General features: G+C 43.6%; 2 protein-coding genes across 2 annotated transcripts in view; one reads left to right on the forward strand and one right to left on the reverse strand.

The window, feature by feature from the left end:
- LOC135195990 (carbohydrate sulfotransferase 11-like) overlaps window positions 1-25,255 on the reverse strand; it is a 25,501-nt gene extending 246 nt beyond the window's left edge. The window contains exons 1-7 of the mRNA XM_064222491.1: window positions 25,162-25,255; window positions 8,146-8,252; window positions 3,112-3,237; window positions 2,282-2,442; window positions 1,921-2,003; window positions 1,106-1,312; window positions 1-401 (exon numbers count right to left, since the gene is read on the reverse strand). The exon at window positions 1-401 is cut by the window's left edge and continues 246 nt beyond it. Of these exons, the coding sequence (XP_064078561.1) occupies window positions 32-401; window positions 1,106-1,312; window positions 1,921-2,003; window positions 2,282-2,442; window positions 3,112-3,237; window positions 8,146-8,252; window positions 25,162-25,181 (1,074 nt within the window). The 5' untranslated portion in view covers window positions 25,182-25,255 and the 3' untranslated portion in view covers window positions 1-31. The remainder of the gene's footprint in view (window positions 402-1,105; window positions 1,313-1,920; window positions 2,004-2,281; window positions 2,443-3,111; window positions 3,238-8,145; window positions 8,253-25,161) is intronic.
- Window positions 1-25,694, forward strand: part of LOC135196116 (FAD synthase-like) — a 95,977-nt gene that overhangs the window by 3,314 nt on the left and 66,969 nt on the right. The gene's annotated exons all lie outside the window — the stretch shown is intronic.

Below are 25,694 nucleotides of genomic sequence, written 5' to 3' on the forward strand. Positions count from 1 at the left end.
CGAAGGAAATCGTACGACGAGTCGACGCCTCTCAGATGAACGTGTAGTTGAAAGCGGCGAAATCCAGGAGATACTTCTGGAAGAACGCCAGTTTGCCCATGTGGTCCAGCTGGCCGAAGTACTTGGGGTCGTACCGCTTGGCGTGGAAGGGCCTGTCCGGCACGGGGAACTCGTCGATCAGCTCCGAGGCCCCGAGCCACTCGAGGACGTAGTGGGCGTCCTCCTTCAGGCTTTCGTACTTGCCGATGAAGTCGTACTTGACGGCGCAGGGGTTGCAGATCTCGTGGACGGAGAGCCAGTGTTCGTTTCGCTGCTCGAACGTCCCGCGGCCGGGTTCCGAGATGAAGCGGATGAACTCCGAGAAGGTGACGTCGTTGCCGGTGTTGTTGAAGCCCGGGCGTCTGCGAAGGCACGAATGTCTTTTTGTGAATGTTTTTAATTTTTTTAGATCTGATATTTAATTTTTTGGTTGCAGGTCCACAAACCCCTGCAACCATTGTCATCATTTTTGACACGGAAAATTGTGACCACATTTAATTTTATTTTTTTAATTCATTAAGAGGGACTTCTTAAATTTGTCTCGGGGTGCTACCTGCCTGACCTTCCCATCATCGATCTGTCGCCCCTGCGGTTTCCCTGATTTGATCTGCGACATTCGTGAACCCCTTAAGGGGTATAGCACCGTTAGTTCACCTCACATGTTATGCTATAGGCATTACTCAAATTTCTTCGCAGCGTCCCTTTGGCCCTAGCTGCAACCCCTTTTATTCCTTTACTGTACTTTCTTTCATATTCTCTTTCTTCCATTTCACTTTCAACTCTCCTAACAATTTATAAGGTATCTGCAAAAGGTTTTCCTTCTATTACACCTTTCAGACCCTTGTACTGACAATTCCCGTTTCAGCACTGAATGACTTAATAGGTCCCAGTGCTTGGCCTTTGGCCTAAATTTTCTACATTCAGTTCAGTTCACTTCCCTCAGATGGAAGAGTGAATTCCCTCAGACTTAAGGCTAATTCCCTCAGACTCAAGAGTAATTACCTCAGACTCAAGACTAAATTTCCTATGACCCAAGGCTAATTACCTCAGACTCAAGACTAATTACCTGTACTTCTTCAGTATTTTGGCCCCGATCTCCTTGTGGAAGTTGTAAGAGCTCTCTTTGTCCTCATGTTCTAGTTTGTCCTTGTAGGCCGACAAGACGCGATCGAAGGGATGCCTTACGAACATGAACTTCTTGTAGTTGGCCAACATCTCTGGGATGTTGGCTCTCAGCGAGGCCATTGTCGGAATGGAGCTGTGTATCGTGTACCTGTGTTGGCGGCAAAGAACAGAGATGATTGAAGACATTACTCAGGGTTCGTTGCGGTGTTCCTTAAGCCCCTAGATGCGACATATATTCATTCTTCCACCTTACTTTCCTCAACCCTCTCCTAGAAATTGTTCCTTGGTGCCACTGCAAGAGGTTTAACCTCCTGTTACACCTTTCAAACCTTTTTATTCTCAATTTCTTCTGTTACACCTTTCAATCCTTTTTACTCTGTTTCTCCTCCTGTTACACCTTTCAATCCTTTTCATTCTCAGTTTCTACACCTGTTACACCTTTCAGTCCTTTTTACTCTGTTCCTCCTCCTGTTACGCCTTTCAGTCCTTTTTACTCTCAGTTTCTCCTGTTGCACCTTTCAGTCATTTTTACTCTTTCTTCTCCTGTTACAGCTCTGAAACCATTTTATTCTCAGTTGCTCCTCATTTCACACGTTTCAGACCTTTTTACTGTCAGTTTCTCCTCCTGTTACACCTTTCAAACTTTTTACTCTTAGTTTCTACAACTGTTTCAAACCTCGTGTTCTATCTTTCATTTTTCCTTTATTCCTCCTCTTCATGCTCACAAGAACTTAGGCTGATGCTAGTGTCCATTACCTGGAGAGCTTCGACAAGTCTTTTTCCGGTTTGACGAGTCCCGTCAACTTCATCCAGATGCGTTTCCAGCTCGTGCACGCAACCTGGAACGTGAGAAGATTCCTGGAACGTTAGCAGAACCTCACAGAAGCAGAGGCCTGATTCCTAACGCTGCGACTGTTTTCAAGGACGCTGATTCGTCTTTGAAAGCTCAAGAACTTTTTATAGGCTTACAGTGGAGCTAAGGGATACAGTTTCATTTCATCTCGCATTTGAATAGAATATATGGGCAAAATCTTACACATAAACAGTCAAGTCAACCGGACATTTCTGAAGGAGGGAAACCGAGACACAACACTACTCATCATGGCATCCAACTGACCTTCGGCGTGAAACAGTAGATTGCCTGGCGCCGGTGATCGAAGTGCATGTGGGCCAGCATGAAAGCCGTCAGGGGCAGGGTCACGTTGACGGTCTGACACACCTTTTGGAGGCTGCTGATGAGGGCGTCACTGCGGAATTTGGCGGGCTTCTCCGGGAGTTCTGCGGAAGGAGTGGTTGAGGAATGTAGACTTATTTCCGTAGGAGTAATAGTGGGGAATTATAGACTTATTTCTGGAGGGAAAGTAGGGGATTATAGACTTATTTCTGGAGGAATAGTTGGGGATAATAGACTGATAGACTTATTTCTGGAGGATTAGTAGGGGATTATAGACTACATTGGAGTAAATGTGCAGTCAATGTTCCTCGCTGTGGAACCTCTCCAAAGTGCCAGATGTCCTTTATTTCTCAAAAAAAAAAAAAAAAAAAATGCAGTGCATTTTTATAAGTTACTTTAATAATATTTATTCATTTTAGTCATTCATTTTTTTCTTTTTCAATAACTGAACACCTCGATATTCTTTGGAAGATTGAGATTTTCAAGTCCAGAACCCTGTGGTGGGCTCCTTGCATATGGATAGCCTGTGTGGTGGTCATGCCCCATGTGAGTAGGCCCTATGGTGGGCTTGTTCCATATGAATAGCCCCTTTAGTGGGCTCATTCCTAACGAATAGAGTTTGTTCTCTGAATTGTAAGTATTGATAATGACAGTGCCATTGAAATGGTTCGCCTACGAGAAAGATGCCTAACCATAATATCTAGCTAGAATACTACTTCATAGCAATATGCCCTTAAAAGGAATAATAATGATAACAATAATAATAAAATTACCTTTTTTGGCATCAGGGACAAAGACCTGTTTGGTTTGCAAATTCTCCATTGGCACGGCGTGAGGACGGAATGCATTTAGGAGCCTCAGTTGGTCGTCAGCTATTTGCAGAAAGGGCGGCATCTCCCCTGAAAGACAAATGAAGAACGTCAGGCCTCTCTCTCTCTCTCTCTCTCTCTCTCTCTCTCTCTCTCTCTCTCTCTCTCTCTCTCTCTCTCTCTCTGTAGCTAGCATGACAGAAGATAAGTCTAGGCATGTTTATTTAGAAGAGCAGAAAGTACAAAAACATTTGGCAACTCCACCCTGTCCTTGAAGTGTTGCCACTTTTTTAACTTTAGGGGAAGAAGTAATGCTTCAGAAACATTTGGCAACTGCACCTTGTCCTTGAGGTGTTGCCACTTTTTTAACTCTAGGTGAAGAAGAAATTATTAAAAAACATTTGGCAACTGCACCTTGTCCTTGAGGTGTTGCCACTTTTTTAACTCTAGGTGAAGAAGTAATGCTTCAGAAACATTTGGCAACTGCACCTTGTCCTTGAGGTGTTGCCACTTTTTTAACTCTAGGTGAAGAAGTAATGCTTTTCAGAAACTTTTTAGGCAACTGCACCTTTGTCTTGAGTTGCCACTAACTAGGTTGAAGAAGTAATGCTTCAGAAACATTGCAACTGCACCTTGTCCTTGAGGTGGTTGCCACTTTTTTTAACTAGGTAAGAAGTAATGCTTCAGAAACATTTGGCAACTTCACCTTGTCCTTGAGGTGTTGCCACTTTTTTAACTCTAGGTGAAGAAGAAATGATTCAAAAACATTTGGCGACTGCACCTTGTCCTTGAGGTGTTGCCACTTTTTTAACTCTAGGTGAAGAAGAAATGATTCAAAAACATTTGGCGACTGCACCTTGTCCTTAAGGTGTTGCCACTTTTTTAACTCTAGGTGAAGAAGAAATTATTCAAAAACATTTGGCGACTGCACCTTGTCCTTGAGGTGTTGCCACCTTGTCCTTAAGGTGTTGCCACTTTTTTAACTCTAGGTGAAGAAGAAATGATTCAAAAACATTTGGCGACTGCACCTTGTCCTTGAGGTGTTGCCACTTTTTTAACTCTAGGTGAAGAAGTAATGCTTCAGAAACATTTGGCAACTGCACCTTGTCCTTGAGGTGTTGCCACTTTTTTAACTCTAGGTGAAGAAGTAATGCTTCAGAAACATTTGGCAACTGCACCTTGTCCTTGAGGTGTTGCCACTTTTTTAACTCTAGGTGAAGTATAAATGCTTCAGAAACATTTGGCAACTGAACCTTGTCCTTGAGGTGTTGCCACTTTTTTAACTCTAGGTGAAGAAGTAATGCTTCAGAAACATTTGGCAACTGCACCTTGTCCTTGAGGTGTTGCCACTTTTTTAACTCTAGGTGAAGAAGAAATGATTCAAAAACATTTGGCAACAGCACCTTGTCCTTGAGGTGTTGCTACTTTTTTAACTCTAGGTGAAGAAGAAATGATTCAAAAACATTTGGCAACAGCACCTTGTCCTTGAGGTGTTGCCACTTTTTTAACTCTAGGTGAAGAAGAAATGATTCAAAAACATTTGGCACTGGCAACCCTTGTCCTTGAGGGTGTTTTTCCCACTTGTCCTTAAGGTGTTGGCCCAACTTTTTTAACTCCAGGTTGAAGAAGAAATGATTCAAAAACATTTGGCCAACTGCCCCTTGTCCTTGAGGTTGTTGGCCACTTGGCCTTGAGGGTGTTGGCCACTTTTTTAAACTCTTATGGGCAACTGCCCCTTGTCTTGAGGTGTTGCCACTTTTTTAACTCTAGGTGAAGAAGAAATGATTCAAAAACATTTGGCAACTGCACCTTGTCCTTGAGTTGTTGCCACCTTGTCCTTGAGGTGTTGCCCACCTTTTTAAACGCCTAGGTGCAACTGAACCCCTTGTCCTTGAGGTTGTTTGCCAATTCTTTTTTTAAAAAACTCTAGGTGAAGAAGAAATGATTCAAAAAACATGGCAACTGCCCCTTTGTCCTGAGTTGTTGCCACCATTGTCCTTGAGGTGTTGCCTTGACTTTTGTTTTTTAACTCTAGGTAAGAAGAAATGATTCCCCTTTCAAAAACATTTGGCAATTGGCCCCTTTGGTCCTTGAGGTTGTTTGCACCTTTTTTGTCCTGGGTAAGGTGTTTGCCAACCTTTTTAACCTCCTTAGTGTGAAGAAGAAATGATTCAAAAACTTTGGCCAAATGACCTTGTCCCTTGAGGTGTTGCCACCTTTGTGACTTTTTTCTAGGTGAAGAAGAAATGATCAACATGGCAACTGCCACCATTGGTCCATGAAGTTTTGGTTGCCCTTGTCCTTGAAGGTGTTGCCACTTTTTTAATCTAAAGGTGAAGAAAGAAAGATTCAAAAAACATTTGGCAACTGCACCTTGTCTTGAGTTGTTTGGCAACCTGTCCTTGAGGTGTTGCCAACTTTTTTTTTAAATCCTAGGTTGAAGAGAAATGATTTAAAAAAACCATTCCTTGCCAACCTTGCCTTGTCTTGAGTTTGGTGCCCCTTGTCCTTGAGGTGTTGCCACTTTTTTAACACTAGGTGAAGAAATGATTCAAAAACATTTGGCAACTGCCCCTTGTCCTTGAGGTGTTGCCACTTTTTTAACTCTAGGTGAAGAAGAAATGATTCAAAAACATTTGGCGACTGCACCTTGTCCTTGAGGTGTTGCCACTTTTTTAACTCTAGGTGAAGAAGTAATGCTTCAGAAACATTTGGCAACTGCACCTTGTCCTTGAGGTGTTGCCACTTTTTTAACTCTAGGTGAAGAAGTAATGCTTCAGAAACATTTGGCAACTGCACCTTGTCCTTGAGGTGTTGCCACTTTTTTAACTCTAGGTGAAGAAGTAATGCTTCAGAAACATTTGGCACTGAACCTTGTCCTTGAGTGGTTGCCACTTTTTTAACTCTAGGTGAAGAAGTAATGCTTCAGAAACATTTGGCAACTGAACCTTGTCCTTGAGGTGTTGCCACTTTTTTAACTCTAGGTGAAGAAGAAATGATTCAAAAACATTTGGCAACTGCACCTTGTCCTTGAGGTGTTGCCACTTTTTTAACTCTAGGTGAAGAAGTAATTTTTCAGAAACATTTGGCAACTGCACCTTGTCCTTGAGGTGTTGCCCCTTTTTTAACTCTAGGTGAAGAAGAAATGATTCAAAACATTTGACAACTGCACCGTTCTTGAGTGTGCCCACCTTTCCTTAAGGTGTTTGCCACTTTTTTAACTCTAGGGTGAAGAAGAAATGATTCAAAAAACACCATTTGCCACCTGTCCTTGAGGTGTTGCCACTTTTTACCCTCTAAGGTGAAGAAGTATGGCTCGGAAACATTTGCAACTGCACCTTGTCCTGAGGTGTTTTGCCACTTTTTTTTAACTCTAGGTGAAGAAGAAATGCTTCAGAAACATTTGGCAACTGCACCTTGTCCTTGAGGTGTTTTGCCACTTTTTTAACTCTAGTGAAGAAGTTAAATGCCTTTTCGGAAAAACATTTGGCAACTGCACCTTGTCCTTGAGGTGTTGCCACTTTTTTAACTCTAGGTGAAGAAGAAATGATTCAAAAACATTTGGCGACTGCACCTTGTCCTTGAGGTGCTGCCACTTTTTAAACTCTAGGTGAAGAAGAAATTATTAAAAAACATTTGGCAACAGCACCTTGTCCTTGAGGTGTTGCCACTTTTTAAACTCTAGTTGAAGAAGAAATTATTAAAAAACATTTGGCAACTGCACCTTGTCCTTGAGGTGTTACCACTTTTTTAACTCTAAGGGAAGAAGTAATGCTTCAAAAACATTTGGCAACTGCACCTTGTCCTTGAGGTGTTGCCACTTTTTAAACTCTAGGTGAAGAAGATATGATTAAATTACATTTGGCGACTGCACCTTGTCCTTGAGGTGTTGCCACTTTTTTAACTCTAGGTGAAGAAGATATGATTTAAGTACATTTGGCAACTGCGCCTTGTCCTTGAGGTGTTGCCACTTTTTTTAACTCTAGAGGAAGAAGTAATGCTTTAGAAACATTTGGCAACTGCACTTTGTCCTTGAGGTGTTGCCACTTTTTTAACTCTAAGTGAAGAAGATATGATTAAAATACATTTGGTAACTGCACCTTGTCCTTGAGGTGTTGCCACTTTTTTATCTCTAGGTGAAGAAGTATGATTAAAATACATTTGGCAACTGTACCTTGTCCTTGAGGTGTTGCCACTTTTTTAACTCTAGATGAAGAAGATATGATTTAAGTACATTTGGCAACTGCGCCTTGTCCTTGAGGTGGTGCCACTTGTTAAATGAAGGAGAACAGATGCTTAAAATACATTTGGCAACTGCACCTTGTCCTTGAGGTGTTGCCATGTTTTTAACTCCACGGTACCTTGGTTAACTTTAGGATCTGCCATCTGTTCAGAATCCTGCTGTGAAGAATATCCCAGCATTTGGTAAGCCTCCTCCCTCAGTTTCCATAGGCCTACCAAAAGCAAATTGATTAGGAACAAAGGACAAAGCGAATGAGGACCTGACCATTTAAAATAACCGTGATGTAGGCCTATATCATCTCTTCTGTGTTTCGCAGTCATCAGAACTAGTGCGGATAGAATAAACTGGTTATAATGTTGATAAATAACAATAATGAGATAATGAACACTTGAAACACTTGCAACAAACACTTCGGGTGCTTACGACAAATACGTAGAACTCAGGACAAACATTTGAATGCTTATTACAGACAAAACACTTTGGAACAATTATGACAAAAAACACCTAAAACACTTATAACAAACTCTTCAGAAGCTGAAAACAAACACTTGGAACACTTACCATACTTAAAACACTTACGAAAAGCACTTTGAACACTCACGACAGAACAAAACAATTGGAACACCTAGAAAAAAAGCCCTCAACAGTTACGACAGACACTGTAAACACTCACCACACCCAAAACACTTAGGACAAACACTCAAAACACTTGGAACACTTAAGACAAATGCTTAAAAACACTTAAAAACACTTACCATCATACGACTTGGAGCCTAGTAGCCTCATGGAGGCGAAGATAAGTGACAAGGCTGCCGCTATGACCACCATTTGGCGAATGGCCCTACTTCCCATTGGCTTCATCCTGCAATGGAAAAAAAAGGGGGGCTGAGAGAGACAGAGAGAGAGTGACAGATGGAAAAATCTAGAAAAAAACTATTTTGTTCTGACATATAATACAAACCCTCGGTCCTTTACAAAGGAATTACTTACAGCACCAGCTGGACCGGTCTAAGATTTCTAACAAGGTAGCTCGGTAGTAACTGCTTGTCCGATGGTTGGGAGTCCCGCCTGACTGGAGGTAAACACATCACTTTGCTTTCGGCCGCTGTCGGATGTAGACGTGTGTGTTCACCTCTCTGCCCACCATCATCATGAGACTTCTATGGTTTCATCAATGAAGCTGTTTTTCTCAACTTTTCCTTGTGTAGTTCTTTGAGAGTGAAACTTTGTAAGGACTTATTGGTTTTGTTGTTGTTTGTTTTTGTGGTTTGCATCGAGAACTTAGTGTTGTGCAAGCCCATGAAGATGAGAAGCCCCCCTGCCCCCTAGCCAACCAGAGATTGTGCCCTGGTGTGGAGGGCCGTAAGTGTAGGGCCTTTAGGTCCTCTGAAGCAATGGACCCCCATGTATTGTGTACACGGTGCCGAGGGCGCGAGTGCTCTCGGTCCGTGCCTAGTGACTTTTGTGTTTCTTGGTTGGAGGAGCAGTGGGAGTGCTATGAAAAGAGGAAGAAGGCACGTAGAGTAGCCAAGGTGTCGTCAGAAAGCTCTCCCGTGACACCTCTGGTGACTGACACATTGTCTTCATTCCTCCCTCCTAGGTAGCTCCCGCAAATGGCTCTCTCCCCTTCAGGGGACGTGTTGCATTCCGCCTCTTCGTTCGACCTGTCGAGCGCAGAGGAAGGAGCGTTACACCCCGACCTGGAACTGTACTTGGGGTCTTCCGTCTGTTCAGGGCGGGATCTCCCATGAGTGAACGGTACCCCCCCCCTACTAACCTGACTGTTGCTTCCTCAGGTGTGACTGCCACCGCGGGTGGAGACCTCCAGCAGGTCTGGCGCTCGCTGAGCCTTCCGGGCACTCCCAGCATTCAGGGGCTGTTGCAACATCTGGTTGCCCCTGTGACCCATGGACCGGTGACGATGACGACCACCACCATCTCTACTCCAGGGTATGCCGCGCCACTGCACCTGGTTCACACGCAGCACGTAACCTCGGTGACCCCCTCAGCCGCTGTGCAGGCCCAGCTGACGTTCGTGCCGCTGGAGGAGATGGTTCCTCCACCTGGTTTTGCTGTCCTCGCCCCGGCCCCTGACTTTGAGTGCCCAAAGAGCTCCCCGCTTGACCGCCCACCGGTTCCTGTTCCAGTTCCTGCTGTCTCCGTTCCTGCCTGTGGTTGTGCTGCTCCTTCTGTAGGTCCCTCTGGACAGGTGCAGTTGGGGCAACTGCCCCAGCTCTGTCCTGGATGGAGGACCTTTCAGTTGTCCTGAGGAAGCTGATGAAGAAGTCCAGGAAGAAGAGGAAGGTGTCGTCGTCTCCTTCGTCGTCGTCTTCTGCCACCTCTGGGACAGGTGGGTCTTCCGCTGGTCTTCCCATTCCTTCGGGAACGGGGCCTGACTCTCCTTCCCCAGGGAAGAAGAAGACAAGGACCATAGGGGCGCCAGCTACCACTGGTACCTCTTCTCCTGGTTCCAGAGGTTCCACCTCTGCACCGGGAACCATCTCGTCACCGAGTGTACATGCAGCCAGGGTCCAGACTGCTGAGCCTGCTCACCGTCAGGACCCAGGCACGGATTGGAAGACTGGCGGGAGTCGCTCAGGTGACTCTCGCCAGACCAGTGATCGCTCTCGTGGTGATCCCCTGGTTCCCAGGGTTGACGTGACGGTCCCACCAGACCGGCCACGTGTCGAGGCTAGGAAGAGGTCCCGCTGGTCACCAGTTCCAGCCTCAGCTGGACCAGGTACCGTGACGCGTCAAGAGGATGTGGCGCGCTCTCACTGTGTCAGTGGACACTACCAGTCACCCGACCGTCACTCCCACCGGAACCAGACGGCTCGCACGACTGGTAGTGGTTCTCCTGACACGAGACCGTTGCTACCATTCTTGGTCCAGCGCTACTCCTCACAGAGACCGCGGGTCCAGACCTGCAGTTCGATCGCCACCGCGGGCTGGCGATCGCCTGCAGTCCTCCCAACCCACCGGCTCCACTGGTAGGCAGGGTAGGAGCATCAGGTCTTCCTCACCTGTCCCTTCAACCTCCTCGGGCTACACTGGGAGGAGCGAGGTGAGCATGGGTGACCATGAGGAGCGCGCTCCACACGGTCCCGCCACGAGAGCCTACTACTCTGGCTCGGTCCTTGGACCTAGCAGGTCGTACGCCCAAGTGGTTGGAGGAGACCACAAGGGGTCTGGCGAGGTTCTTCCTTCTGAAGGAAGAGTGTCTCGAGAGGTAATCGGCCTGGATGGATCAGACGGTCCAACGCCGCAGGACGCTATCACCCCTGAGATACAGAGGTCCCTCGCGGAGGTCATTGTGCTGATTCGTCAGCACAATGACCTCGGGGAAGGATTAGTGGTTGCTCCCTCCAAACCTCCATCGAGGTTGGAGTCATTCTGGGGTCCCAAGAAGGAACCCAGGATGATGGTGCGCTGGGGCAGGTTGACTCTCTCATCTCTGGACAAGAGGGCTCACTTAGGTCCGGCAGGTCGAACAAGCTGCTTCCCCCTCCTCTGCCTCGCCAGCGGCGATTCTATGTGCCATCGGTGGACCCGTTGCCGACCAAGCAGGTTGACCCGGAGATAGCTAGGCTAACTCCGTGGGCTGAAAATCTCTGGTTTTCACAGCAAGAGGCATCGGCCCTGGAAGCGACTGCCATGGCAGCCTTCCAAGAATTCTCCTGGCTGGACCTTTGGTCCCTCACGGTGTCCAGAGTCGCAGCCTCCTTGGGACCCATTGCTCCTGAGGAAGACTCGGCGTTCGGGAGACTGTGTCAGTCTGGAGGTAGAGCCATCTCTTACCTCGCCCACCAGACGGCCAACCTGTGGGCCAACCTGGTCCTGAGACGTCGGGATGCTCTCCTGGCTCGGGTGACCAGGCCGGCCAGTCAAGAGGTGACCTTGGGTCTACAGAACGGACCGTTCCTAGGTTCCTCCTCTCTCATCCCCAGAGAGATGGTGGACCCTGCGGTGGAAAAGTGGCGCACTGATGATAGTGACGGCCTAGTACACCAGGCAGTCTCAAAGGCCTCTGGGCAGCCTCGAGGAACTGCGGGTAAGCCTCGGAGCTTGGCTAGATCTTCCTCTGCTTCCAAGACACCAGCTTCATCGAGGTCAAGAAGAAAGACCCAGCCTTCGTCTTCTGCTTCGAGGAGTGAGCGTCAGCCCTCCTCCGAAGCCTCCTACTCCCGTGGGGGTCCTGCCAAGCAGAAGCCAAAGAAGGGGAAACGCTAGGGACAGTGTTCCCCCTCACCTGCTGCCGGAAGCCATTGGGCAACTTGGCAGTGCTATGGAGCCAAAACCTGGGTAGTGGATGCCCTTCAGGAGGGATATCTGCTACCCTTCGAGTTGTGGCCACCCCTCACTTCGCACCCGGTCCACCTTCAGACATATGTTCCTGGTTCTGCCAGGGACGTAGCACTTCGGGAAGAAGTCAAGACCGTGCTGAGCAAACGAGCTGTGGAGATCTTATGAGATCAGTCGCCGGGCTTCTACAGCCGACTCTTCCTAGTGGAGAAGTCATCGGGGGGCTGGCGACCGGTGATAGATCTCTCTCCCTTGATCCAATTCGTTTGCCAGATTCGGTTCACGATGGGAACAGCACGCTCAGTGCTCGATTCCATCAGGGAGAACAACTTCATGCTTTCGGTGGACCTGAAGGATGCGTATTTCCAAATACCCATCCATCAGTCCTTCAGGAAGTACCTCCGCTTTATCCTCGACGGGATGGTGTACTAGTTCAGGGCACTTTATTTCGGTCTCTCAACTGCCCCACAGGTGTTCACGTGGGTGTTCACTCTAGTGTCAGCTTGGGGCAATTCGGTCGGGATACGTCTCATGAGGTATCTCGACAATTGGCTGGTCCTGGCAAGCTTCCGCTCACAGTTGCTGCATGACAGGGATAGACTCCTCGACTTATGCCGTGATCTGGGGATCGTGGTGAATGTCGAGAAGTCAGATCTCGAGCCCAAGCAAAGGATAAAGTACCTGGGCATGCTGATCGACATGGTAGCAGCACGAGTTTTCCCCGCAGACTCACGGATGAGCAGGTTCAGGGAGGCAGCCAGACAGTTCCTGTCTCGATGGGAACAGTCAGCTCAGCAGTGGCAAGTCGTGCTCGGTTACCTGTCGTCACTGGAGAAGTTAGTCCCTCGCGGGCGTCTTCACCTGCAGTCTCTTCAGTGGAAACTAAAGGAGTGCTGGTCACAGGCATGGGATCCACAATCCTTCCTGGTTCCTCTCACGGAGGAAGTAAGGGAGGACCTGGCCTGGTGGCTAGATGACAGGAACCTTGTAATAGGACTGCCTCTATGCACTCCCCCTCTGGAGATGCTGCTGTTCTCAGATGCATCGACCGAGGGTTGGGGCGCACACCTGGAAGAGTTCCTGGTTGCAGGAGTGTGGAACCATCACGACAAGCACTTTCACATCAACTTCCTAGAACTCAAGGCTGCATTCCCCGCACTCCAAGAGTTCAGGGAACAAGTGATGGGACACTCAGTGGTGTTGACGAGTGACAACACCACGGTAGTGGCATACGTCAACAAACAGGGGGGCCTAGTGTGCAGGTGCACGAGTGGGCCGTAGCTCACTCAGTAGACCTGTCAGCCAGGTACATTCCAGGCAAGAGGAATGTAGTGACAGACAAGCTCAGCCACCGGAATCAGGTGATTAGGACCGAATGTTCTCTACACCCAGACGTGGCAGAAAGGCTCTTTGACCTGTGGGGGCGTCTAGTTTTGGATCTATTTGCCACCCGGCACAACAGAAAACTTGAGGTTTTCTTCTCAATTGTGCCGGACCCATGGGCAGCTGCAGAGGACGCGTTCCAGCACCTTTCCCCCATTCTACCTGATTCGCAAGGTGATCAGTAGAGTTTTGATCACCAGCAATCTTCGGATGATTCTGGTGGCATCCAAATGGCCACAGGCCATTTGGTATCCGGACCTACTGGCTCTTCTCTCCAAGGCACTGCGAGAGATTCCCCCTTGGCACAACCTGCTCTGCCAACTGCACGTGGAACGGTACCACCGAGCAGTTCAGCCCCTGTGTCTTCACGGCTGGCGGTTATCCACCATCTCTTGCGAGCGAGAGGCTTTTCTCGCTGATCAGCAGCAGAGATGGCTGGTTACCTCAGACAGTCCTCTGCAGCAGTATACCAAGGAAAGTGGTCCGTCTTCTGTGGTTGGTGTCGTGGGCGGGGTCTCTCTCCACTCAGAGCCACTCTTCAGCAGGTAACAGATTTCCTCGGCTTTCTTTGCCGAGAGAAGTTCCTCTCCGTTTCCGCAGTTACAGGCTACAGACACCCTGGCCCTAGTTCTTAAACTGCGAGGAGTTGAGGAGTCGACATTTCCACTCTCATGGAAATATCACTCCTTATGAAGAGCTTCGAGAGGTCTTGCCCACCCAGGGAACTCAGGCCCCCAAGGGGGGATGTGACTCTCGTACTTAAGAGCCTGACTCTCAGACCATACGAGGCGCTCCGAGAGTTGTCAGACAGGGATCTGACCTTCAAGACCGTCTTTCTGCTGGCCCTGGCATTGGCGAAGAGAGTAGGAGAACTTCACAGTCTTTCCTTCAATGTTAAGCACTCAAGGGGATGGGGATCAGTTACGCTCGATTTCGTCCTGGACTTCGTAGCGAAGACTCAGAACCATTCAGTCCCTGACGCCAGGTTTGAGTCCTTCACAATCCCCTCCCTGGAAGACTTCACCAACAATGATGCGGATGAGATGCTGCTTTGTCCTGTGAGGGTGCTACGGCACTATCTGAAGAAAACTCGACACCTCAGGCCTGAGTGTCGACGCCTCTTTGTTAGCACCGGGTTACCGAGAAAGAAGTGTCCAAGAACACTATTTCTTTCTGGCTTCGTGAGGTAATCTGGAAGGCGTACGACTCAGACAGGAGTGCCAACACCAGTACCCTTCGTCCAAGAGCCCACGAAGTCAGAGGCATTGGTTCAACCCTCGCATTCCGCAAGAACTTGTCCGTGGCACAGGTACTGAAGGCAGGGGTTTGGGCCAACCAGACCACCTTCACCTCCTTCTACCTTCAGGATATTGCTCGCAGGTCCTTGGACACTTTTTCCTTGGGACCCGTGGTGACTGCTCAACAAGTTGTGTAGCTTACCCAACTCCTTTAACGGACAAGGTAGCATCTCATCCTCTTGAGACTGCATGAATGGAAGAGTGAATGAGAGTGTGACTGGCTTCTCTTCCTCCTCTTTTTCTTCCCTCTCCCTGTGGGCAGAGGGTGGCAGTCGTCACAAGGGGGGAAGTGGACACCAGTGAGAGACAAACCCAAGACTTTATATTTGGCTCTTGCATAGGACCTAGTTCTTGCTTGCTATTCATAAGAGGCACGCTTGCCTCCCTCTTATGAATTTAGTCCAGAGGTCTGACCACTGATCCTGCAGTGTACACTCCGATCAGTTGGAAAGAGGCTAGGCTCCCTCCCTTTGCTCTTACAACCGGGTAGGGAACCCAGGTTGGGCGAACACCAGTCTGTCACAAGACTCAGATTCCACCCACCAATAAGTGAGTCTTCCTTATGTAAAGGACCGAGGGTTTGTATTATGTGTCGGAACAAATCACAATTTTGAAGTAAATTGTATTTTTCCTAACTATACAAACCTGAGGTCCTTTGCACATAGTCCCACCTCATGCCACCCTTCACTCTGTTCCTGGGCCTAAAGCAAAGTGATATGTTTACCTCCAGTCGGGTGGGACTCCCGACCATTGAACAAGCAGTTTCTACCGATCTACTTTGTTAGAAATCTTACGACCGGTCCAGTTGGCGCTGTAAGTAATCCCTTATGTAAAGCCTCAGGTTTGTATAGTTAGGAAAAATACAATTTACATCAAAATTGTGATATTATCAATGACTCGTGGAAAGTGATATCAGTAAATAAGTTTCCATGCGTTTACGTAGGCCTATGCAGAGAGCTATTGGGGGGAAACCATCTCAGCTCTATCAACTGCTCCTGGATTTAAGTTCAAATTCCAGTTGGCGAAGCAATGAATAAATGAAAAATGAATGCATAGGAGATTAAATAAATGAAAAATTAAATAATTTCCCATCTGTAATGTATTTCATTCCAAGCGATAGCATTAAACAGCTCAAGGTAACTGGAATACCATGCTCTCTTAAGTATACGTATGTACTCCTTTAAATAGACTATAATACACTCACAAACAGGAATTGAGCGTATGTAGTCTTTACAGAGGTAACGATAGTACCATACTCTCATGAATGGACTAATGTATGCCTTTAATAGTTAAGTATATCTTACTTTAACCAGACCACTGAGCTGATTAACAGCTCTCCTAGGGCTGGCCCGAAGGGTTAGATATTTTTACGTGGCTAGGAACCAATTGGTTACCTAGCAACGGGACCTACAGTTTATTGTGGGATCCGAACCACACTATATCGAGAAATGAATGTCTATCACCAGAAATAAATTCCTCTGATTCCGTGTTGGCAGAGCAGGGAATTCAACTTCGGACCACCTGATTGGCAGCTGAGCTCGAAAACCACCCTTCCAGCGTGAAAGTATGCCTTTAATAGACTATAATACACTCACGAACAGGAATTAAGTGAATATAATCTTAACATAGGTAACGATAGTACCATACTCTCATATATAGACCAAAGTATGCCTTTTAATAGACTATAGTGCACTCACAAACAGGAATTAGGCGTATGTAGTCTTAACATAGGTAACCATAGTACCATACTCCCTGAACAGACTAATGTATGCCTTTAATCGACTATAATACACTCATGAATAGGAATTAAGTGGATATTGTCTTAACAGGGGTAACAATAGTACCATACTCTCATAAATAGACTAATATATGCCTTTTAATAGACTATAATACAGGATTTAAGTATATATAGTCTTCACAGAGGTAACGATAGTACCCTCTCTCATGAATAGACCAATACTCTATAATGCACCAACAAACAGGAATCCACCATTTTAATTGAGTAGTAAGTGCGCCCAGTGTGTTAAGTACTATACACTGTGACCACCCCCACCGCACCCCCAGCCCCAAGTTAAATTTGATGACGTATTCACACCTTTTTTTTACCGTCATCCCATCCTTAATCCCCTCTTCCATTACAAACTTTTCTTCTTCGTTTATTCATGTATTCATTCCTCTGTAAGCGAGTGATGGCAGCTGTGCGTCCAATTTCCGTGGGTAATAGTTTCATCTTATATAATTAGATCTGGCTGCTCCAGGTCAAGTAAACACCTGTTGTTAGGTATTCAGCTCGTCTTAATTGCCCTGTCTTTCACCTTGTCTCTCTTTTTCTGTTTCTGGAGAGAGAGAGAGAGAGAGAGAGAGACCTTACCTTACCTTACCTTACAGACCCTACAGCTCGTTCGGGTTGCCCTAGGACTAGGAGGTCCCTCAGTGTGAGGTACCTCTAATGTCTACCAGAGAATTGCTAAATGCATCATCCAGTATATTTTGCATCATCCAATCTTGGATGGTCTGGGATGCAACTGGGAGACACACACACACACACACACACATAGATATCGAAGAGAATAATAATGCATTTGGTCGTCACATTTGGATGCTGTGCCCTCCAAAAGTTGCGACGCGCAAGGTGGGTGTTGTTGGTGCAATAGGTGCCTCTGGCACAGGTGTGTGATTTGGTGTGTGTCTGGGTACACAGTAGGAGTTTTGTTGTTGTTTCATTTTGTCAGTTCGTGAAATTTACCAGCTGCAGGTTTGTCCTCTCGAGTCTACTATATGGCTGTGGTGGCCATCTGCAAGTCTTGTTGTCTTTGATTGGTTCCTCAAAAGATGTGCATTTGTCAATAGCCCAGATGTCACACCCTGAAGGTGTTGGCCATTTGTGGCTCTTGGAAAAACATGAAAAAAACATTCTTCTCTACATTATTGGAGACAGAGTGAGAGAGACTGAGACAGAGGTAGAGAGAGAGAAAGAGAATCTTAACTAAGTCCACAGTTAAGAGCCAAGAAACAGCCAGGTAATGAAAATATCGAAAAGCAGGTTCTTTTTGAAATATCCACATATTTTAGGGGAATCCTAAAGTAAAAACTACTGAGGCTAGAGGGCTGCAATTTGGTACGTTTGGTGATTGGAGGGTGGGTGACCAACTTACCAATTTGCAGCCTACGATGGTATAAGGTTGTTTATAAAATATAGATACATACTGATAAAATCTTATATGGGTAACTACAGAAAAAATGTTAATACTAAAGTACACATAGACTATACGTATTCGTAAAATGTAAACGATAAATTTTTTTGTTAAATTCTGGTAAAATTAAGTTTTAGCTTTGATAAAAAAAAACTGCATGTAATGCTGTTAAAATGGTAAAATATTGTATGTTTTCTCTAATAAAATATGAAATAAAAGATCTGATGATATTTTTCCTTATGAATCAGGTTCCTCAACTCCTGAATAATAATAATAATAATAATAATAATAATAATAATAATAATAATAATAATAATAATAATAATTTAATAATAATAAATAAATAATAATAATAATAATAATAAATTATCAAGATCTGAAAATAGAAATAAGAAGGATATGGGATATGCCAGTGGAAATCGTACCCATAATCATAGGAGCACTAGGCACGATCCCAAGATCCCTGAAAAGGAATCTAGAAAAACTAGAGGCTGAAGTAGCTCCAGGACTCATGCAGAAGAGTGTGATCCTAGAAACGGCACACATAGTAAGAAAAGTGATGGACTCCTAAGGAGGCAGGATGCAACCCGGAACCCCACACTATAAATACCACCCAGTCGAATTGGAGGACTGTGATAGAGCAAAAAAATAATAATATACACAGAAGAATATTCCTTTCAGTATGTAAGAGACATTCAGTTAGGCTGATGAAGGGAGACGTGTATATGAAAAGAAACGTGTTTGAAAACTAAAACAGATGTTCACAATGGCCAGTGAAAGAATGCAAATGTTCAGGAGAGAGAGAGAGATAGCCACTAATAATACTGCAACCAGGCCAAATCAGTCTTTTTCATTTCGCAATCTCATGATATGATAATCATACTTTCCTTAATCATCTTCGCTCTAACGAAGCACCATCTTACAGATAAGTCTCCTCTCTCTCTCTCTCTCTCTCAAACAATATCACGACAAACGATCAAGTTGTTCGGGGGTACAGGTTCACCCTTAAAGAAAGAAAAGGGTCGCTCGTATCTCTCTGCGATCAGCAAAGTCTTCCATCCAACACACGACCCCCTACCCACTAACCCCCACTACCGCCTCATATCCACGTATAAGTTTGCATAAATTATTGATGAACCGTTGCCTTAAATCTCCAATGCTCAAATTAAGCCTTTTCGCGGTTGCAAATCGATGATGGCAAAAGAAATTGAATGCAGCTGAAGATGTGGGGAACTGTCATGGCGTCTTGTGTTCTGGATGCTTCAAAAAATAAATAAATAAATAGATAAAAATACTCAGTTTACGTGATGGCAACGACGGGGTCAACTTGAATGGGATGGGTGCTTTATTTAGTGTGGGTGAATATGATATACTTTCTGCCATAGTTGATAAATGAAGCTTATTGCAATCGTGCACGAGATTTGATAGCTGTTGGTTGTGTTGATTTTGTCATCTGGTGCTTCGTTCGTTATGTGAGGATAGTGCTAGTAATGGTAGTACCAACATTCCTCATATGTTGCACTAACATTCAGCCTATGTTGCACAATCTTGCTATTAATGTTGGTGTCGTGATGCAGTACTTTGTTGTGTAAGCAGCATAGTACTAGTAATGGTAGTTACTATCATTCGTCATATGCTGTACTAACATTCAGTCTACATTGTACTAACATTCAGCCTATGTTGCAAAGTTCCTGCTGTTAATGTTGGTGTCGTAATCTAGTGTTTTGTTGTGTAAGCAGCACAGTACTAGTATTGGTAGTACTAACATTCGTCATATTTTGTACTAACATTCGTCATATGTTGTATTAACATTCATGCTACGTTGTATTAACATTCAGCCTATGTTGCAGAGTTCCTGCTACGTGTTGGTGTGTCGTAACCCAGTGCTTTAAAGCAGGATAGTACTAGTAATGGTTGTACTAACATTCGTCATATATTGTGCTAGCATTCGTCATATGTTGTATTGACATTCATGCTACTTGTATTAACATTCAGCCTATGTTGAAGAGTTCCGTGTTGGTGTGTCATAACCCAGGATAGTAGTGGTAATGGTAGTACTAACATTCGTCATATGTTGTACCAAATTCGTCCTATGTTGTACTAACGTCCGTGGAGAGATTAATAATTGTTAAACACCTCATAGTTACTCTGATATGAGGTCGAAATGATTTTCAATCATGTTAAAATTGTGATTAAGCTTGACTGATGTTAAACTTGAACCGAAGTATCTTTTATTTATTTATATTTATTTTGTTTTAGTTTGTAAGCCTGTCTACGATGCGTATAAATAACCTTTTTAAAAATATGGCGATGGTTAATGAAAACGAAACTGATTTGCGTCATATCCTGCTGACGGTTATGATATATTAGATAATATTAGATAGATAACGTTGCAAAATCTATAGCAGTTGGACATTGGTCTATAGATTAACAAATGGACCTAGGTTTATAGACTATCAGCTAGATATAAATCTATAGGGTAAGCAGCTGGACGTGGTTCGGGAAATCGTAATTCTATATATATATATATATATATATATATATATATATATATATATATATATATATATATATATATATATATCAGTATAAGCAGAGAATCAGTCAATTCCGTTGGTCTGATTACTGCAAGGCGCTCAGGTCTTATAAACATTAAATTACAGTTCTTTTACATTGTCAGCTCTCTCTCTCTCTTTGGAGAGAGAGCAAGCACCTGTTCCTTGCCTCAGTGCGACTACTGATTTTTTTTTAACCATTTCTTTATTTTATCATTTCTATATTAATTTTAACGTTTTATTTCTCTCTCTCTCTTTGGAGGGAGAGATAGAGAGAGAGAATCTCTCTCTCTCTCTTTGGTGGAAGAGAAAGAGAGAGAGGGCGACTACTAACCAATGTGATTTTTTAACCATTTTCTTAATTTTATCATTTCTATATTAATTCTTAACATTTTATTTATTTTCATTTATATTCATTTTAACATTTAATAAACCAACCACATGTCCACTTAATTATCAAACTCTTAGTTTAATTACCTGCAGGTCCACTAGATGTTAAATATACAGTACCACAGACACTGTCCCAATGGCTATACTGACGGACACAAGATCGCAAAGTTAGCTTCCCTTAGATAACCCCGTCCCCCCTTTCCTTTTGGTCTCCCCTTCATCACCCCCATCTTTTACCTACAGCCCCCCCATCCCTCACCCCACAACCCTTTGAAGCTTTACGACTTAGCCCCCCTGAATTTTTCGAACTCTTATCTCCGATCTGTCGGTGCGCGATATCGGCCTAGTGTCGTACATGCAGAACTGACATTCTTCTCTCAACCGGAATATATATATATATATATATATATATAATATATATATATATATATATATATATATATATAGGTTATTGGATTTGAACCAACCAACCGTTATGTCTGTCCTTTAATGTTAGTTTTAGTTTAATGTAAAGCAAACCTTTTAAATAAAATAAAACTACGCAATCTAGAGGACTGCAGACTACGTTGGTCATCTACACTCCAATCATCAACTATGATGACCCGATATGTTGTTCTTGCGCGCGTCGACGAAACATAGACTATGTCAGTAACAAAATATAATAAATTAGTTATATTTTTATACTCAACAGCCAGTTCCGACCCCCAGCTTACTCGGGACACGTGCAAGATTTTTTTCCCCTCGCGCGTAAGTTGTAAACATATAGTCATAATTTTTAACGTCAATTAAGATGCCCTAAAATGTAAGGTTGAATAGCGCATTGTTTCGCCCACGAAAATTGAAATAAATACGCTAAATTTTATTAGAAATGATATTTGTGCACTGTTTAATATTCACGTTATTTATATTTAAAATTTTTATCCTAATAAATAAATCGTAAATATCCTCTCCTAAAATTCCTGTATCTTGAACTCGAAGCGAAACACCTTTTCTAGACCTTTTTTTAGGCTTTTACATACACCTTTCCTACACCCCCCAACAACATCAACAACAAATTAGTTTGTAAGCTTACTCCCCGAGCAAGCGAAAAGACTTCATGTCCAACGGCCATGAATACATACATGAATATGCAACGTTATTGTAAGGCGAGTCATCATCACGGCCATGTCTCTCAAGTCCTATGACAAGTGGAAATGAGCTACGATAGAGGGCTATGGTGGGTGTGGGGGGTTGTGGGTCTATGATTAGAAGGAGCATATTGCAGAAGGTTGCAAAGGTGTTTTTTATTTATTTATTTTTTTGGAAGTAGGTCTAACCCTGTTGGTTGAGAGAGTAAGATTCAGTGCGACAATATTCGCTCGATTTTGGTAGTAAAAGAAAAGACCTATAGAGCTGCCAGATGTACGATTATGGCTAATTCTAACCTCGAATAACAATAATACTAATATTTAAAAGAAAAAAAAAACTACTCAGGCTAGAGGGCTGCAATTTGGTACGTTTGATGACTGAAGGGTGGATGACGAACGTAACAATTTGCAGCCCTCTAGCCTCAGGGTTTTTCTTAAGAGCTGAGGGCGGAAGGAAACCTTAAATATAATAAAAAGTACTTGGGCTAGAGGGCTGCAATTTGGTACGTTTGATGACTGAAAGGTGGACGACCAACGTACCAATTTACAGCCCTCTAGCCTGGGTAGTTTTTAAGATCTAAGGACGGATGAACAGACAAGCCAATAATGGTAGGCCTGATTTCAGTGTCTGCATTCCATTCGTACTCCCTGGAGAGTGGTATGACACTAAGAAGCGCAGGGTTTTGGGGGGCGAGGGTTGGCTGGCTAGGGAATAAAGAAAAATGTCCTGGAATGAGCCCCACCATTTTTCTTATATATATATATATATATATTATATATATATATATATATATATATATATATATATATATATATATGCATACTATAATGGGTGTAATGTCTGTCTGTCTGTCATTCGATCACGGCCAAACGGCTGGTCACCCCCACCCCTTTGTAGGGAGTGGGGGTGAGAAGGGATTCCCTGTTTCTGACCGTGAAACGAGACTGGTTATTCCCGTAGACTTAGTTACTTTACGATTTTTCATACATAATTTCTGTACAACTTCCCCGGAGAAAGTCGCGAATATTTCAGCTCGGACACAATAGAAGATGAAAATTATCATCAATATCCGCAAGATTTTTTTTAATAACTTAAATCCATCGGGACTGCCAGTGCACAAAATAATGTTGAAGAAGTACTGCCCGGTAATGCTGGTTCGGAATTTCGATCCTGCCAATGGACACAATAAAAAGGAAACTGACAAGTTCCTACTTTCTACTCTTTTTTGGAAGACACAGGATCATAAGAGCATTTATCAGTAGCCATAACGCACTGACATACAAGTTGCGTCTTTGCAGTAACATAATGAAAAGAAAGATACATTATTATTCGTATCACCATGCAAAGTAATTGACAAAGAAATGAACCAATCAAGATCCCTGTTCCGTTAAATGAAAGTCACTGACGAGAGAGAGAGAGAGCCATTTAACGACATTAATGCACTACATTTTTATAATTTTATCTTGCTATCGAAAAATGAGATAGAGAGGAGATAATTTGTGATTTGAGAGCTAAGTAATCCGATAATCCCATCACCGTCTTCGTTACTTGACTTACATTGAGAGAGAGAGAGAGAGAGAATCATTAAAAGAGGGTAAATAATAATAAAACTAACTTTTTTACGTTCATTGATCGTCCCTTCACTTACTTTAAGAGAGAGAGAGAGAGAGAATATCATTAAAAGAGGGGAAACAACAATGAATAAGAATTTATCTGTGTTCAGTGATTGTCCATTGAATTACATTACGAGAGAGAGACTATTCGTGTAATCACCCTTATTTTAATATTGCTGAACAAATAGTACATATAAATTTTTCACTTCTGCACCCTTATTTTATCACCCATCTACGATGGGTAAGTTTGCTAGTATATACAATTCAGGAAATACAGAATCCATTATTATTATCATTAAAATATTATTATTATTATTTTAAATTCTATCATTTCTAAAATAATATATTTTTAAAATTATCAAATCAGGAAATACGGAATGTATTATTATCATTATTATTATTATTATTACTATTTTAAGTTCTATCATTTCTAATATAATATATTTTTTTAAATGACTAAATCAGGATATACGGAATCTATTATTATCGGATCTTAGATAAATGTATGAAAACAGAACCCACGATCGCATATATACAATATATATATACATATATATATATATATATATATATATATATATATATATATATATATATATATATATGTGTGTGTGTGTGTGTGTGTGTGTGTAAGTATGTATATGTATATATATTCATAACTGGAGATCTCGTCCACCAATATTCAGTTTATCACGAGATAAGCCACGAATCCACCGGAGTTGCAACATGAAAATACTAGACCCAACCCAACTTTTTCTAGACTCATGCGATACATAATGACTTAAAAAAAAAAAAGAAGAAGAGCGTTAACACACTACGCATTTTAAGTGCATCATCTGACGTTCTGTGGCTCTTAGACGCAGGTGTATTCACTCGGGCTAAATGAATTGTTACATTTATATAGGATTCTGCGCCTTTATTGCAAGCGCGTTAGGCCGATGTTCAGGTAGTGTGCATTGGCGTAAGTAAATAGAATTAAAAACGCTCGAGGTGGGGGAGATTGTATGCAGGATTAGGGTGGGATACGGAAGAAGGAGCTACCACCCCAAAGGAGGAGGTCGGGTCTTTGGCACAAATCACTTAAGGATGCTTGCTTCCAGAGTCCTGCCTGAGCTCTTCGGCGCTGGAAATATAGTATTGGACAAACGCCCATTTGTAGTCTGTCTCCAATTGAAGTTTTTCTCGTTGGTTATGGATTTTTCTGCCGTGTTTTAACATTAATTTTTTGGACAAATCCAAGAGCTACTGTAGGACTATTAAGTGACAAGTTACGGATTTTCCTGCAGTATTTTAGCAATAGGTTTTTGGACAAATCCAAGAGCTACTTGAGGTCTATTAAGTGAAAAGCTACGGACACTTTTCTGCAGCATTTTGACATTAGGTTTTTGGACAAATCGAAGTCTTACTTGAGGACAGTATTAAGTGGCAAGTTACGGACACTTTTCTGCAGTATTTTAGCATTAAGTTTTTGGATAAATCGAAGTGCTACTTGAGGACTATTAAGTGACAAGTTACGGACTCTTCTGCAACATCTTAGCAATAGGTTTTTGGACAGATCCCTGAGCTACGTGAAGACTGTATTAAGTGACAAGTTATGGACACTTTTCTGCAGTATTTTAGCATTAAGTTTTTGGACAAATCCAAGAGCTACTTAAGGACAGTATAAAGCATCAAGTAACCACGTTTCTAGTACGCGGTTCGTCCACCGTCCCCCGGCGCCCCCCCCCCCCCCCAAAAAAAAAAAAAAAAAAAAAAAAAAACTAGCCAACATTAGAACAGCGACCATTTGGGAGTGTGTGTGTGGAATTTTCTTACGAATCTCATGGCTAATCCTTAATTTTAATTCCCGTCTCTCAGTCTTCTTATTTTCAAGACTTAAAGACGTCGACGCTAACAACTGATACCAACCTTATGCTGAAAGGCACCATATCGTGTTTTTTCTTGAGTTTCTCGTATTCTTCTTCTTTTGGACACCAGAAAATGGTGGGAACGCCGTCACGGATCGTTCACGGCCAGATCTCGACTGAATAGGCAAGTGTGTTTTATACCGGCCGTTGAATCACTTACGGGCTCCAAAAACAACCCCACAAACCACACACACACACACTTGTGCAAGTGTTATCATGTACGACATGAAACGAAGACCCTTTTTTTTTTATGTAATACCTTTTATAATTGTCCGTAACCTCTCTTCGTCTTCAGGTTACGAATGTCTCTTTTTAGCTGAGTTATTCCAACTTCTATGGTTCCTAGTTTATGGCAGGGTTCTTGCAGTGGCTAACGCTCGTATTAGTTGACGTCACCCCATTTTCATACGTATGTGGACGAGAATGCAAGTCTATGTGGTGGTGACCGTTAGGACGACGTGTCCGATAATCCCCCTGCATAGCTATAGCTGCTGCCTGGTTGTCGCTCCCGAACAGGTGCTGCTGGACGTTTTG

Source organism: Macrobrachium nipponense, chromosome 17, assembly GCF_015104395.2.
Source record: "Macrobrachium nipponense isolate FS-2020 chromosome 17, ASM1510439v2, whole genome shotgun sequence".
Taxonomy (NCBI): domain Eukaryota; kingdom Metazoa; phylum Arthropoda; class Malacostraca; order Decapoda; family Palaemonidae; genus Macrobrachium; species Macrobrachium nipponense.